At 39.3% G+C, this 13940-nt stretch overlaps 1 protein-coding gene across 6 annotated transcripts in view; it reads right to left on the bottom strand.

The window, feature by feature from the left end:
* The window catches only part of IFTAP (intraflagellar transport associated protein), a 66550-nt gene that overhangs the window by 39650 nt on the left and 12960 nt on the right, over window positions 1-13940 (bottom strand). For 5 of the 6 annotated variants that reach the window (XM_061381167.1, XM_061381166.1, XM_061381165.1 and 2 more), the window contains one exon: window positions 8640-8795. In XM_061381167.1, coding sequence (XP_061237151.1) covers window positions 8640-8772 — 133 coding nt within the window. In that variant the 5' untranslated portion in view covers window positions 8773-8795. Of the gene's footprint in view, window positions 1-8639; window positions 8820-13940 lie in introns of all 6 variants that reach the window. The other variant, XM_061381168.1, reaches the window with a different exon arrangement.

Genomic DNA, 13940 nt, shown 5'->3' with positions numbered 1-13940 from the left:
TTGGCTACCAGTAATTCTTTGCTTGTGTTTTGAAAAGTTCAAAATTCGATTTGCCCAAGAAAGTACACCTCTCTAATTTACGCATACATATAAAATATGCTAAATAATATATATGTATGTGTGTGTTGAGAAGTTATAAAGAGAAAGAAAATGACTCATTTATTAGGACATAAACCAGATTTAAAACTTCACATAATATCTTTTGTGTGTTTTACTGAGAAAACACACCAGAAAATACATTTACTGTAAGAAAATACATGTCAAAAACACTGCCAAAAATAATTTAATGATTGTAATTCAGAATGTTGTAAATACTTAAATACATTTTCTTTCCTTATCCAATTACACCTAAACTACAGCAGACACAGAAAACAAACGACTATCTATGGACCAAATATTCCTGTGCAGAATGAATATGAATTGTAACAACTGCAGCTGAAGATTTATGCTAATATATCTAAGGCAAAATGGCTTGATCAGCTCAAAATCCATCATAGTTTGGTGGGGGGTGGATTTCCTTCTGCAACTGAACCAGCAGTTTTCTGTGTTTCATAATTTGCCAATTTTTCCCCAAGTGTAGTGATTTAGTGATGACAAAAGAAATAGAGAAACAAATGAAAATTGCTTAATTACCATTTGCAGATGTTCCCCCAAAGTGAAAGAACAGGTTAAACAGCTGATGCTATTTCTTCCACTGGACTCTGCTATAAAGTAGCTCACTTCATCCAATACTTCTTTTCTCCTTCGGTGTTTATCTGATATTAATGCTGTGATAAATATGTCACATACAGGCAGCCACTAAATGTATGACCAATATAAAATCATGAGTTTTTTTCTTTTCCTTTTAGTCTTTTCAGCAATCAGTACAGTTCAGTCACTCAGTCGTGTCCGACTCTTTGCGACCCCATGAACCGCAGCACGCCAGGCCTCCCTGTCCATCACCAACTCCCAGAGTCCACCCAAACCCAAGTCCGTTGAGTCGGTGATGCCATCTAACCATCTCATCCTCTGTCATCCCCTTCTCCTCCTGCCCTCAATCTTTCCCAGCATCAGGGTCTTTTCAAATGAGTCAGCTTTTCGCATCAGGGGGCCTAAGTACTGGAGTTTCAGCTTCACCATCAGTCCTTCCAATGAACACCCAGGACTGATCTCCTTTAGGATGGACTGGCTGGCTCTCCTTGCAGTCCAAGGGACTCTCAAGAGATTCTCTAGGCAAGAACACTGGAGTGGGTTGCCATTTCCTTCTCCAATGCATGAAAGTGAAAAGTGAAAGTTAAGTCGCTCAGTTGTGTCCGACTCCTAGCGACCCCATGGGCTGCAGCCCACCAGGCCCCTCCATCCATGGGATTTTCCAGGCAAGAGTACTGGAGTGGGGTGCCATTGCCTTTTCCACTTTCTCCAACACCACAGTTCAAAAGCATCGATTCTTTGGCGCTCAGCTTTCTTTATAGTCCAACTCTCACGTTCATACGTGACCACTGGAAAAACCATAGCCTTGACTAGACAGACCAATAACCCCACCTCAAAAAAAATCAGTCAGTCAATCCTTATTCTCTCCGTTTGGATGCCAGATTAATTAGGTGGATTTTTTTTAATTGCCTACTTGCTTTTATTAGCAAATCCTCATTTGATGCCTTCTACAAATTTCTCTGAAGTTAACATCCCCATGGTCTACATCCTAATTTAGAGCAAGTTTATTACTACTTGCTGTGCTATTTTCAACAGTGCACTTTACTGTTAAATTCACATTTGTAAAAGTGCTTCCCGAGTTGCCTTTTTTTTTTTTTAAATGTGGCTTATGTAAAAAAGGAAACAGAAAGACACTACAAATGGCCTGTGAACTATAAACACCACTCAATATTCAGTGGGGAATTAAATGACTGATAACAACAGCACAGAAAAAGTGGCTTAAGATCCACCTGGAAGTATAAAGCTGGTCAGTTTGTTTCCAACTCCCACTGGTGGGCAATCTGCCAGTGGTAAGGGTGTCAAAACAGTGCTAAGCCCGCTGGTCTCTAATACTCAACAGAAAACAACTGCAAAAGGCTATGCAGCAAGGATTATGTTTTGTTGTCGTGCTTTCTTTTATGAGAGAAAGCTGTTTTTATGCTTTACTGAAATTCCTTTCCTGCTCTGAAATTGGTAAGAGGGCCAGCTGCTTTCTCTATTTTTCTCTGTGGTATTTGTCAATGGCAGGTTTTAAATTCATTCTTCAGATGGAGAAAAGATGCTTCGTCTCCCTGGGGACGTCTTAAAGATGCATTGCTAACGATCAAATTCAAGATAGCTTTGGGGACCAAAATGATATGTCAGCTTTGGAAACGTGTTGCTTTATGTGCTGTCACCAGTTTCATTTTTAATTACCTTTTTTAGAAGTTGTCAAGGGTGAATGGTGAATATATCCCTTTGGCTGAAATGACAACTCGAAGTTTATCAGTCCAGAAGTGTAAACCAAATCCCAGCCCAAGATTCTAAGCTCTTTGACAGAACATACACTCAGTAAGGAAAAAAAAATAAAAGGCTCCTGAAAGGAGAACTGTGAACAGGTTGGCCTCGGTGGGCCTTGGGATCTCCAGGCAGGACAATTGTGACCCATCTTTGGCTGTTTCTTCTCCCTAATCCTCTGTCAGTCACCCGTTACCAAGGGCTGCACTTCCTCACTTGCAGAGTCTCACTGGCCCTATTTTCTTTCTATTTCCTTCTCCATGGCCCTAATGGAGTCTGTACCACCTTATATGTGTTTCTGCTCAGCCTCCTGGCTAAGCTAGTCTCCCTGACTCTAGGTGCTTCTCTCCTTCTTTGCCTCTGTTTTTCAAAATCACTTTGTGTGTGTGTGCACACGCATGCTCAAATTCCACTATGGCTCCCAATTAGCTAGTATATCAACTCCAAACTCAGGGCATCATGACATCAGGGCATCTTTTGCAGGCTTTTCTTTCTGTGCCTAGCCATTACATGTGGATGTCCTTTAGGGTCTGGTCTGAGGACCTCCTGTCCATCTTCCTGCCATCCTGCGTTCTTATTTTCTTTTTATTTCATTTATTCAACAAATATTTATTAAGCATCAATTTATTCTACATTACCAGTCACTGCTTTAGACACGAAAATAATAATAATGAACAAAACCCTCAAGCAACTAGACCTCATGGAGCTTACACTCTGGAGAAGACAGAGTAATTATATTTTGAGGAAGCACATCCATTCCTATGATTCACATTACCCACATGCCAGGGACTCCCCAGGTCTCGAGAACTGCCCAGCTGCAATGTGGAAGGTAGAAAACTGAAACAGCTCAGGGTATGGGCTTTAGCGCTACGATGACTAGGCCCATATTCCAATGCCATCACTAAACAGTTACAGGACCTTAGGTAATTCTGTTAGGGCTGCCATAGCAATTCACCACAGACTCGGTGGCGTGAAACAACACAAATTTATTTTCCCACACTTCTAGAATCCAGAAGTCCAAGATCAAGGCGTGTGCTGGTTTGCTTTTCTCCTGAGGTCCCTCCCCTTAGCTTGCAAAAGGCTGCCTCCTTGCAGTGGCCTCCCGTGGTCTTTCCTCTGTGTGCATGCATCCCTGGCGCATCTCTCTCTCCAGGAGCACACCAGTCATACTGAACTAGGGTCCCACCTTACGACCTCGTTTAGTCTTCATTACTTCTTAAAAGGCCCTGTCTCCAAATGCAGTCACCTTGCCAGTTAGGGCTGCAACAGATAAATTTTGAAGGGGCAAAATTTAGTCCACAACAGCAATTTACTTAAACTTAAGCCTTGGTTTTCTCATCTGTAAATGGAGAATAATAAAAATTTTAAAAGTTACAACGGAAAAAAAGAAATTTACTAGGTTATTACAAAGTTTGAGATGATCCAGGTAAAGTGCCAAGCATAATTCCTAGTACTTAATAAATGTTAGCTGCTTATCAATAAGGGTAGGTCAAACCCTCTCCTTCTATTAAGAATATTAGAACCTAAGAAAAACTGAAACATATTTAGAGATTTTGAGACTAAAATTTTGAGACAATCAAAAGACTAGACCACAACCTGATTATAAAGTCACAGGTGTGGCCATTTGTCCAGAACATTCAGACACATAGTATTCTACCTAAGGGGGAATTTCATTCAAATATTAACAAGTATGAAGGGAAAAAGGCAGGTTGAGTTGACAGGGTTTTTGTTTTTTTTTTTTTCCAAATATATGTTCAAAGAACAATAAAAGGCTAAAAGCATGAAGTGTTGGAAGGGAAACAAGAATGGCATAAAGAAAACAAGAACACATCAAAATCAGAAACAAAATCTTTGATCTCAACTGGTTTAAGTGTATAAATATAGCAGTGAGTAAAAAGCTGTTATTATGTGATAATATAGAAACTGATAAAATCACTTGGGAATCTGGATCCCAGGTATTTAAAGAATGAAATGAGAGAATGAAAAGCAAAGTCTTATTTAAGAGTTAATCATAAAATTACAGTAGATTCATCTCAATTTCCAAAGCATTTTAAGCTGAAATTGGTAAAAACTGGCAATCTTAATGGAAATTAATCATTTACTCTGAAGCACACACAAAAAAAGACAATAATGGTGTGAGTGTGTGTGTGTATGTGTGGGAGACAATGAGTGTTGGTGAACACAAACTATACCTTAAATGTTTTCGAATCCTTAGCGTATAAAACAAGAAATTCAGACAAGAAGACACTCAGAGGACTGTTGAATGAATGAATGAATGAATGCATTAACAGAAAATCAAATGTAATTATTTATATCTGTGTTTTTGTAACCTAAACAATGATAGAAACATAACAAGGAGGAAGAAGCATTTTTTTCCCTTTAGACACACAGTCTGGTATCAATTAATTATATTCACAAAGAAGCTGAAATATCAAAGATTGAAAGTCAGCCTCTTATTTTTATCTACAATAATGTCAAAAATATAATAATGTCTTCACTGATAATGAACAAACTCAAAATCTGCACACTAATTTTCTAATACAAATCTTAAACTCAGTCTTAACCTTCTTGAACTGAAGAATTCAATTAAAATGTCTGCTTAAAATTAATAAGCAATATATCTCTTTAAACATTTTGGTAAAACACAGTATTTATCATCAAATATGCACCATGATTATAAAAACCAGAGCTGCTTAAAAAAAAAAACTGCAAAACATAGTCAATATAAATGTACTGGAGTGAGAATTATGCTACAATATTAACAGTTTCCAACTGTTTCCCAAGCACCTGAAGCAGTAACGTGAATTTCTTCAAAAAGGCTCTAGTTTAATTTTTTCCAGGGAAATATTTTTAATAGGATTACTGACCCTTTTAACACTCTCGGAAAGAAAATGAATCTCATATGCATTCTGGCAGGTAACTATTACAAAAATAAATAGAAGAGTCAATCAGTGAAAGCATACTTGAGAAACTAAAGAAACGTACGTAACTATACACGGTGAGAACTACTTTAACACAGACAAGATTCCACTTCATATTAGCACGACAACCAAATACCAAGACAAATGAAGGGCTGGAAAGCAGAAGACAACTGAAGAAAAAGCTTTCAGATCTTCCTTCAAACAGAGCTAACTGCATTGACTGTGGTCAACTCTGTTGGCTATCATTCAACTCTTAGGCCCGACCCTAAGTCCTATGTTGTTTTTCAGAGGTATTTAAAAGTTTCAGGGTAAGAAAGGACACTTAGTGATTTAAGACATATTTTTGCACTCACAGCTCTTGTGCTCTAGGAGGAATTTTTTCAGGTCATTAGTTTATAATGTGAACTGGCGCCTAAGGATATTTTGAAAGGGAAAAAACTAGTGTGCTTGGAGATGCAGTTTATGTAACTTGCATCATCATTTATTTCAGCTCAATTTGGGGCCTAAACTGAACTCAAAATGAAGTCACCACATCTGCAACAGATTCTCTGGGCATGGAATGAGCACACAGAAATCTGCAAACAGAACAGACTCCTTACCCGGAAAAACAAAAACAGTGTAACCTCCTTAAAATATCCAAGTCCTTGCAAGAAGTTCTTACACTTCCAGAGTACAAAAATAAAGTCAGCCTTACAAGTAAGTTCCAAAATAATCTGGGTTATCAAAATGCCACTGGCATACCAAAATGCATGAATTCTGCCAGTTTTATCCTTGTTTCCACAGCCTGCCCCAGCCATTCACACAACCATGCATGTGTGGGTCTGGAAAACATGAAACTAAATCATTAGACTCTGAGAAGGCAAGCATCTTCCTAAATCCATGTGCATAAGACAAATGGTGATTTGGCCATTATCAAGATTAATTTGATCCACATATGATACCAAAATAGATCATTCTCAGCCCCAACTTAACAAAGTATTTCCTAAATTCTCTATTTCCCTTTCAGTTCAGTTCAGTTCAATTGCTCAGTCGTGTCCAACTCTTTGTGACCCCATAGATTGTAGCACGCCAGGCCTCCTTGTCCATCACCAACTCCCGGAGTTCACTCAAACTCATCTCCATCAAGTTGGTGATGCCATCCAGCCATCTCATCCTCTGTCGTCCCCTTCTCCTCTTGCCCCCAATCCCTCCCAGCATCAGAGTCTTTTCCAATGAGTCAACTCTTCGCATGAGGTGGCCAAAGTATTGGAGTTTCAGCCTCAACATTAGTCCTTCCAATAAACACCCAGGACTGGTCTCCTTTAGGATGGACTGGTTGGATCTCCTTGCAGTCCAAGGGACTCACAAGAGTCTCCTCCAACACCACAGTTCAAAAGCATCAATTCTTCGGCGCTAAGCTTTCTTCACAGTCCAACTCTCACATCCATACATGACCACTGGAAAAACCATAGCCTTGACTAGACGGACCTTTGTTGGCAAAGTAATATCTCTGCTTCTTAATGTGCTATCTAGGTCGGTCATAACTTTCCTTCCAAGGAGTAAGCGTCTTTTAATTTCATGGCTACAATCACCATCTGCAGTGATTTTGGAGCCCTAACCCTATTTCCCTTGCTGCTGCTGCTGCTGCTAAGTCGCTTCAGTTGTGTTCGACTCTGTGTGTCCCCATAGACGGCACCCCACCAGGCTCCGCCGTCCCTGGGATTCTCCAGACCAGAACACTGGAGTAGGTTGCCGTATTTCCCTTAAGAGTAAACAAAACAGATAGATATTCCCACTACCTTGTACAATAAAAGAAACAGGTTAGAATCTCTTTTCCTTTTCTTCATTATAACTTCACTTCTTTTACATTTGTTAAGGACACATGAATTATGGCTTCAAATCATGGAGCTGAGGATCCTGAGATTGTTATAACCTAAGAAATTATGGAACTCCCTATTTTCAATCCTGGGTACACATTAGAATCACCATAGGAACTTTTAAAAAGTCTGTATTCCCAGGCCCCATTAGGGCCCTGGAGTTGAGTCCAAGATACATGTAAGTCAATAGTCTCCCAAATGTGGAGTCATGACCCAAAAAGGACCAAGGTTGAGAGCAAGCCAATGGCAGTCGAAACAGAACTCAATACCTATAGAAGCCAGTGGCGTGAAGGAAGCAGGCAGGATATGCACACAGTTTTAGGGTGTGTGAGAGCCAGAGAGTGTATCACACTAGTAAGGTCACAGGGTAAGTGTAAGGCTCCTGAACTCTAGCTGCTGATACTGCCATCAGGGAAATAAGAGGCAACCGTCTTCTCACTTAATCAGAAAAAAGAAAAAATAGAACATCAAGATTTTTGTGTAACATTTCCAACTTTTAAATGTTGGCTCAATAAAACAATAACAATACTGCATGAGGTAACCAAACACATTACAAAACACAGCACGCGTTTGGCCTTTAGGGCTTCAGTTATCACTTCTGGTCTAAAGGTTGGTTTCCATTCTACAGAAACCACAGCATGATATCACCACAATAAACAATAATAATACCTAGCCTTCATTAAGCATTTACAAGCTAGCCACTATGCTAAGAGGTTTACATGGATTATCGCAATTAGCCTTCATCAACCTTTATGGTACTATGAATATCCCCCCTCTACTCAAGTGACGTCCCCTCAAGCCAGAAAGAAGCAATGCCAGAATCCAAACGTGTATGGTGTGACTCCATATCCTACATGGTGCTAGGTTTCTTCAATGTTTTCAGTGTGCTCTTAAAAGCCTGGACTCTTTGCACTTGTATTTTTTCAAAACTAAAACAAAGGGATTATACTAAATGATTTCTTGGGTCCTTTTAGTTCTCAAATTCAATGGCTCAGATTCCACAATACAACTCTTGGCTGGATAAAAAAGTTAGCATTTATATGCATCAGTTGCAAATGCCTTGATGAGAATAACCTGATCAAAACAATGGAATGAATGAATGCTCATTCAATAGTCTTTCTGAAAAGACAGCAAAGACATAAAATCATAATAAAATTCGTTATCTCTACTGGGCTTCCCTGGTGGCTCCGTTGGTAAAGAATCCACCTGCAATGCAAGAGACCAGGGTTCGATCCCTGGGTTAGGAAGATCCCCTGGAGGAGGACATGGGGAGGATACACTCCAGTACCCTTGCCTGGAGAACCCCCAGGGACAGAGGGGTCTGGGGGGCTACAGTCCATGGGGTCGCCAAGAGTCAGATACCACTGAGCAACTCTCACTTCACTACTGTCATAGAAAGTTTACTTTTCCATCTTACCTTTTGAAAGATGAGTGAACGTTCTCAGAAATTCTTCATATGTTTGCTCATGACAATTAACAAACTTATCCAAGACTTCTTCAATTAGCCGATCTTCATCCATCATCTCCAATTCTGGTGTCTTGGCAGGCATTCCTATTCATAAGGCCACTTTATCTATGAGACCAAGAAAAACATGAGCTATGGTGAGTTGTGCAGTACCAGCCTCTTGAAACTACTCTGGACGGGTAGGTGGAAGAATTCCAACACTCCAAAAGGACAAATCAAGATAGTTATTAGAGTGATATACCCTGGTTTAAGAGACCAGAGTTATATTCATATCTCAATTGTAGAATTGAACTATCCCAATTTTATTTTTGCTTGTTTCCTGGTTACCATCTTCTTAATTCACAGCAATATCATCACACAGTTACATAACTAGAAACTCAAAATCTTTCAAGGTGAGATAAACCAACCACCCATCCAAAGACAACAGCAACAGTTGCTAACACTTGTTACCTACTGAGCACCTATTAGGCACCAGATACTGTTCTTTAACTTCATAACAATTCTAGCTCTGATTACAGAGCCAGTAAGCAGAAATGTCAGTTCTAGAAGTGTGACCCTAGAACCCATGCCCCTAAGTACTTCACTATGTTTCTCTATTCACTGCATGACATACACACACACCCTCCATACTCTGGTACTTGTGCTGCCAAACAGTTGACCTGTCTGTGCTTTAACACATCCAGATATTGAAAACCCTCTATGTCCAAAGAAGCCTTTGGACAGCTCTATTCAAGCCTCCTTCTAAAACAGCCTAAATGTGTCTTTGTGTTCCCTACCCCAAACTGGTCCTGGCCCCTGGATGGGACTGAACCATTTCAATTCTTTTCATATACGATTTCCTTTCAAATATTTGGGCAAGCCTGTCCTGCCCTTTCTCAATCTTCTTATTTCACCCACTTACACAAATTTCTTTTTCAAAATTCAGTTCAGAATTCAGTTTGTCTCTGAAGGCTTTAGCTTTCCATCTCCCATCACCACAAGAGCACATCATAATTTCTGTGCTGCTTTTCTATGCTGTGTTCCACTTATCCCATTGTATTGTAAATAGTTGTATACATTTCTGTGTCTTCTATGAGACCTGGAGCCCGTGAGAGAAAGGGTCCATATCTTTTCATAGCTCAGGACGTGGCACAAAGTTGGCGGTCCATTGATCTCAAACTAAAGTTACTCATTTGAGCAGGTACTACAGTCAAATATTGTTAGAAGTTGGCCAAAAACTCTGCTAAGCCTACCCAGTCACTGTATCTGTACCTTATGTGACATGGCTTTGAATTCTTTCACCCTTCTGATCAATCTACCTGGAAAAGATTTCACACTGTCTGCATCCCTTTAAAATGTGTCCTCCAAAAATGAAGACAAGATTCCAGGAACAGTCTGGAGACAGTGATATTTGATTAACGCTCATATTCTAAATGCCTTACTCCTACTTCATGCAAAGATCCCGTTCGCAAGCTAGTGGCCCCCTCACATTGTCAGAGCATTGACTACTTCGTAACTAAATGCTTGTCAGCTGAGACAGTACCTCAGTCCTTGAGGAGTTTGAACTTTGTTTTTAGTTGTGATATTTCACCTTGTTAAATTCTGTTCATTCTGTGTGAAATATGATTCTTACACAGCTTTGCGAAAAATGACTATCTACAAAAAGCAGAAGAACAATGACAGCCTAAATAGCCAGTGTGATTCACAGGAGGGGTTCTCCGATACTATATAAATCCCGTGGTTCTTCTATTTTTCCTGAATAAAAGTGAACATCTGGTGTCTGTTATTAACATCATTATTTGATATTTACCATAAAGTTCAGGAAAAACAAACCAAAAATATATTCACAAGGTGATACCCGAACTCACTTAGTGGCAAAACCCAACCTGAATTAACATGAAAGTGTTTGTGGCTTTTATTTATTCTGTATAAATAGTATTACTATTTATGTTTCCCTGAAAAAAAACTCATGGGCTTGCTTTTGAGGTGCTTTTCCAGACCCCACTGGAGATTTTATGTATTAATAATATGTGGCATTTGCCCTGATTACCTTTCTAAACTCCAAAAAACTTTTGAATTCTGAAAGACAACTGACCCCAAGAGTTTTAAATACGAAGTATGAAGCTACAGGTACCTCTCAAGATTGCTGTAAGGATTAGATGAATATACAGGAGGCCTCAAGAAATGTCAGCCATGAGGATGACGACAACGGATCAGCCTTGGTACCCTGTCCTTTGTTTACATCAAGACCTGTGTTTACTGTGACCCCTTTGACTTTGAAGGTACTAATATGACCCAAAGATCAACCAAGAGAATTCATGATGCATTACAACCCTAGATAAAGCATGATACTGTAGCAGTCCTAGTGAAAATAAAAAGTCTAGCTGTACACCAACCCAAAATGAAAGAAATAATTTGGACCTGAAAATTAGGTATAAGAAACAGCACCAGTTACAGTTTATGAAAATTTGCCTATAATACTGCCAGGCTTCAGCAACCCATAGTTTAATTATGCTTGCAATTGCTAGCTAATAAATAATGACAAATTCAAAGGTGGTTATTATTGAACTATCAGTAGGACAAATACTTAATTACCAAAATGTTCATATCAATCTGCTTTTCCAGAAGTGGACCCCAGCAAAATTCCAGCACTGTATTATAGCAACCTCTTCCTCAACCCATCTCAGGTAATCTACTTCTGCAGACAAATATCAAACAGTAGCAGCCAGGTTGTACTTTATATTGCTGGATGCTTTGAGAGTTATAATAGGAATTCCTTTAAACATGCTTTGCAATTCTCAAATTGGTATATTTTGAGTATTTAGCCTTAACACATCTCAGTTTTACTAAAGGCAGACAATTAACAGGCTGAGCACAGCACAAATTCAACATCTTTCAATGTCTTTAATTTTATTCCTGTGGTTATCACAATACAGTAACTGTACAGACATTTTAAAGACTTTTGCAAAATCCAGTTTTACAAGCTGTCATGATTTAAAGAGTTTAACCCACCTTCAAACTTAGCACTTTCCTTATCTATGAAAATACAAATAACCTCATGTTAAAAGTCCTCAGAGACTGACAGAGCAGATAATCATTTACCAGACAATCAAGTGGTTTATGCAAATCCTAGTGGTTTTCTAGAAGGAAGCATTGCTTTTTCAGTTACCACTCACATTAGTTTGTGTTTTTACCATGAAGTGTTTTTCTAAAAGACAAAAAGGAAGAGACAGAGATATACTTGCCTGGATAACAGGATTCTTTGATTTGGTTTTTTTGTCTTAAAGCTTAAAGCTCCACATAAAAAAGACCCAGAACATATTGTGATGATAAGTAAACGTGTAACAACATACACTTTCACAATCACAGCCTCCAGAAGGAACCGCTGGGAGGATGTGTCGCTCTGCTTGGACTACTAAACTCCACAAAAGACCACAAGCTTTCTTAGGAACAGGATTCTCTGCTTACTGAGTCCCTGGGAGCTAGCAAAAGAACCGCACCATCTTCCTGGAGTCCTGCTTTCTTCCTTTCAAATAACAAAACTAATGACCACTCAAGCCAGGTAGTGTCACCTGCTCTCTGAAAGAAAATGTAACACATCCAGGCTAGTTCTGAACCCAAGTTTGCTCACTGCCAGAAAGACCAATACTTGAGAGACAAGTATTGGTAAAAAAGGAAAACCTGCTTTATTCAGGAGGCCAGTGACCTGGGGAGATGGTGGCTAATGTTCCAAGATCATCTCCAAGTTGCTGGCTAGGAGAACAAGGTTTTCAAGGGGAGTTTCAGGGATGTACAAGCAGGGGTCGACATGCACAACAGCAGTCAGCTCCGATAATCATCTCCAAACTGGTCCAGTTAATGTCATCTTCATTAGGTGTTCATTAATTTTCTACTCGGGGTCATTCCATTCCCGTGTCCTTGAGGTTGGTTTCTGAAATTCTTAGGCAAGCGAGATTAGTTCTCATTCTCTCCTCGTCAGCTTGTCATTATCTAGGCAGCTCTGAGGCATGCCAGGGCCAGCTGGAAAGGAAAATGCCCATGAACTTGAAAATCTGTGCTGTTCAAGATGGATCAGCTCATGCCCTGGGTGTAAGACCCCACTGTCAATCCTTCATTCCATTTCTATGGAACAGGGGCAAAGGTCTTTCTTTCTTTCTAGGAGAAAGCAAAAGCAATGGTTGGGACATTTTGTTATATACTTAGAGCCTTCATGATGGTTTAAGAGTTTCGGTTTTTAATTGACTCTCCCTGTGTCATCAATTTCAGGTCCACTTGGAGCCAGTTGGTTAAACCCACAGGACATTATCTCAATAGTTTGGGGTCATAAATCAAGACACTGGTTTAAGCTAACAATAGAAAAAAATTATGTTGGGCTGTTTTTTCCTTTGTTTGTACATTCCCTCACTTTTCCAGACAGTACCTGTTCGAATTTGCTCTTTGGAGCTCAGGGAAGGTTTAGGAGACTAAAGCCTTTTTATAAACAAGAGGCAAGCAGAGGAAGAGTGGGGATTGGGGGGTGATTTGTCCTAGGAAGGTCCCTGTAAAGGGTCCCACCCCTTTACAGACATTATTATAAAATAAAGTATGTGGAACTATCACCACTGATGTAGTATTTCTTGGATACTTATCTTCAGATCCGTGCCTCCTGTGACTTACTTAAAACACATCTGTCAGAGATGAAAGCAAGAAGCCTTAAGAAACAAGTCACCCTGAGCTAGTAAGCTTTCAAAACATATAATCTGCTTTCTAACAGTACAGAAAGGTATATGCCTGCAAAATCGTGTTTGTTGTTATTGTTGTTAACTGTGAGGCTTACTGCTGATACTTGAAAGTAATAAATAACACATTTTTAAAGAGTTTTGCAGGGACTATCAAAGCCCATTGTCTCAAATTCTCATAGTTCTGTTCAAGCAGCTCCTGATGTATGAAAAGTAAAATGGGATATTTTACAAAGAATTCACAAAGTCTGAGAAGGAAAATGTCAACCTTGGTGCTGCACAGGCTAGGTCTCTTTTTATACTTTGGAAAATGAACAAATCTCAAAAGACCAAATTACACAGTAAGGGTACAGATTTACTTACATGATAGAAGAGACTCGGTATGAACTGACAGCCTCTGCCTTGACTGAACAAAAACTATTTTGCATCCTATAATATTTTCATGTTGTTTAGATCATATTAAGGAGAATGAAATTCAATGACAGAAATTGGCACAGAGTCTCAGAGTTGAGAGAAACCTAAAGGTCATCTAGTTCAATCACAGAAATAAACGAAT

Source organism: Bos javanicus, chromosome 15 (genome assembly GCF_032452875.1).
Source record: "Bos javanicus breed banteng chromosome 15, ARS-OSU_banteng_1.0, whole genome shotgun sequence".
In the NCBI taxonomy this organism is placed as follows: Eukaryota; Metazoa; Chordata; class Mammalia; order Artiodactyla; family Bovidae; genus Bos; species Bos javanicus.
The sequence above is the reverse complement of the archived record's forward strand: the minus strand, read 5'-3'. Positions and strand labels throughout refer to the sequence as shown.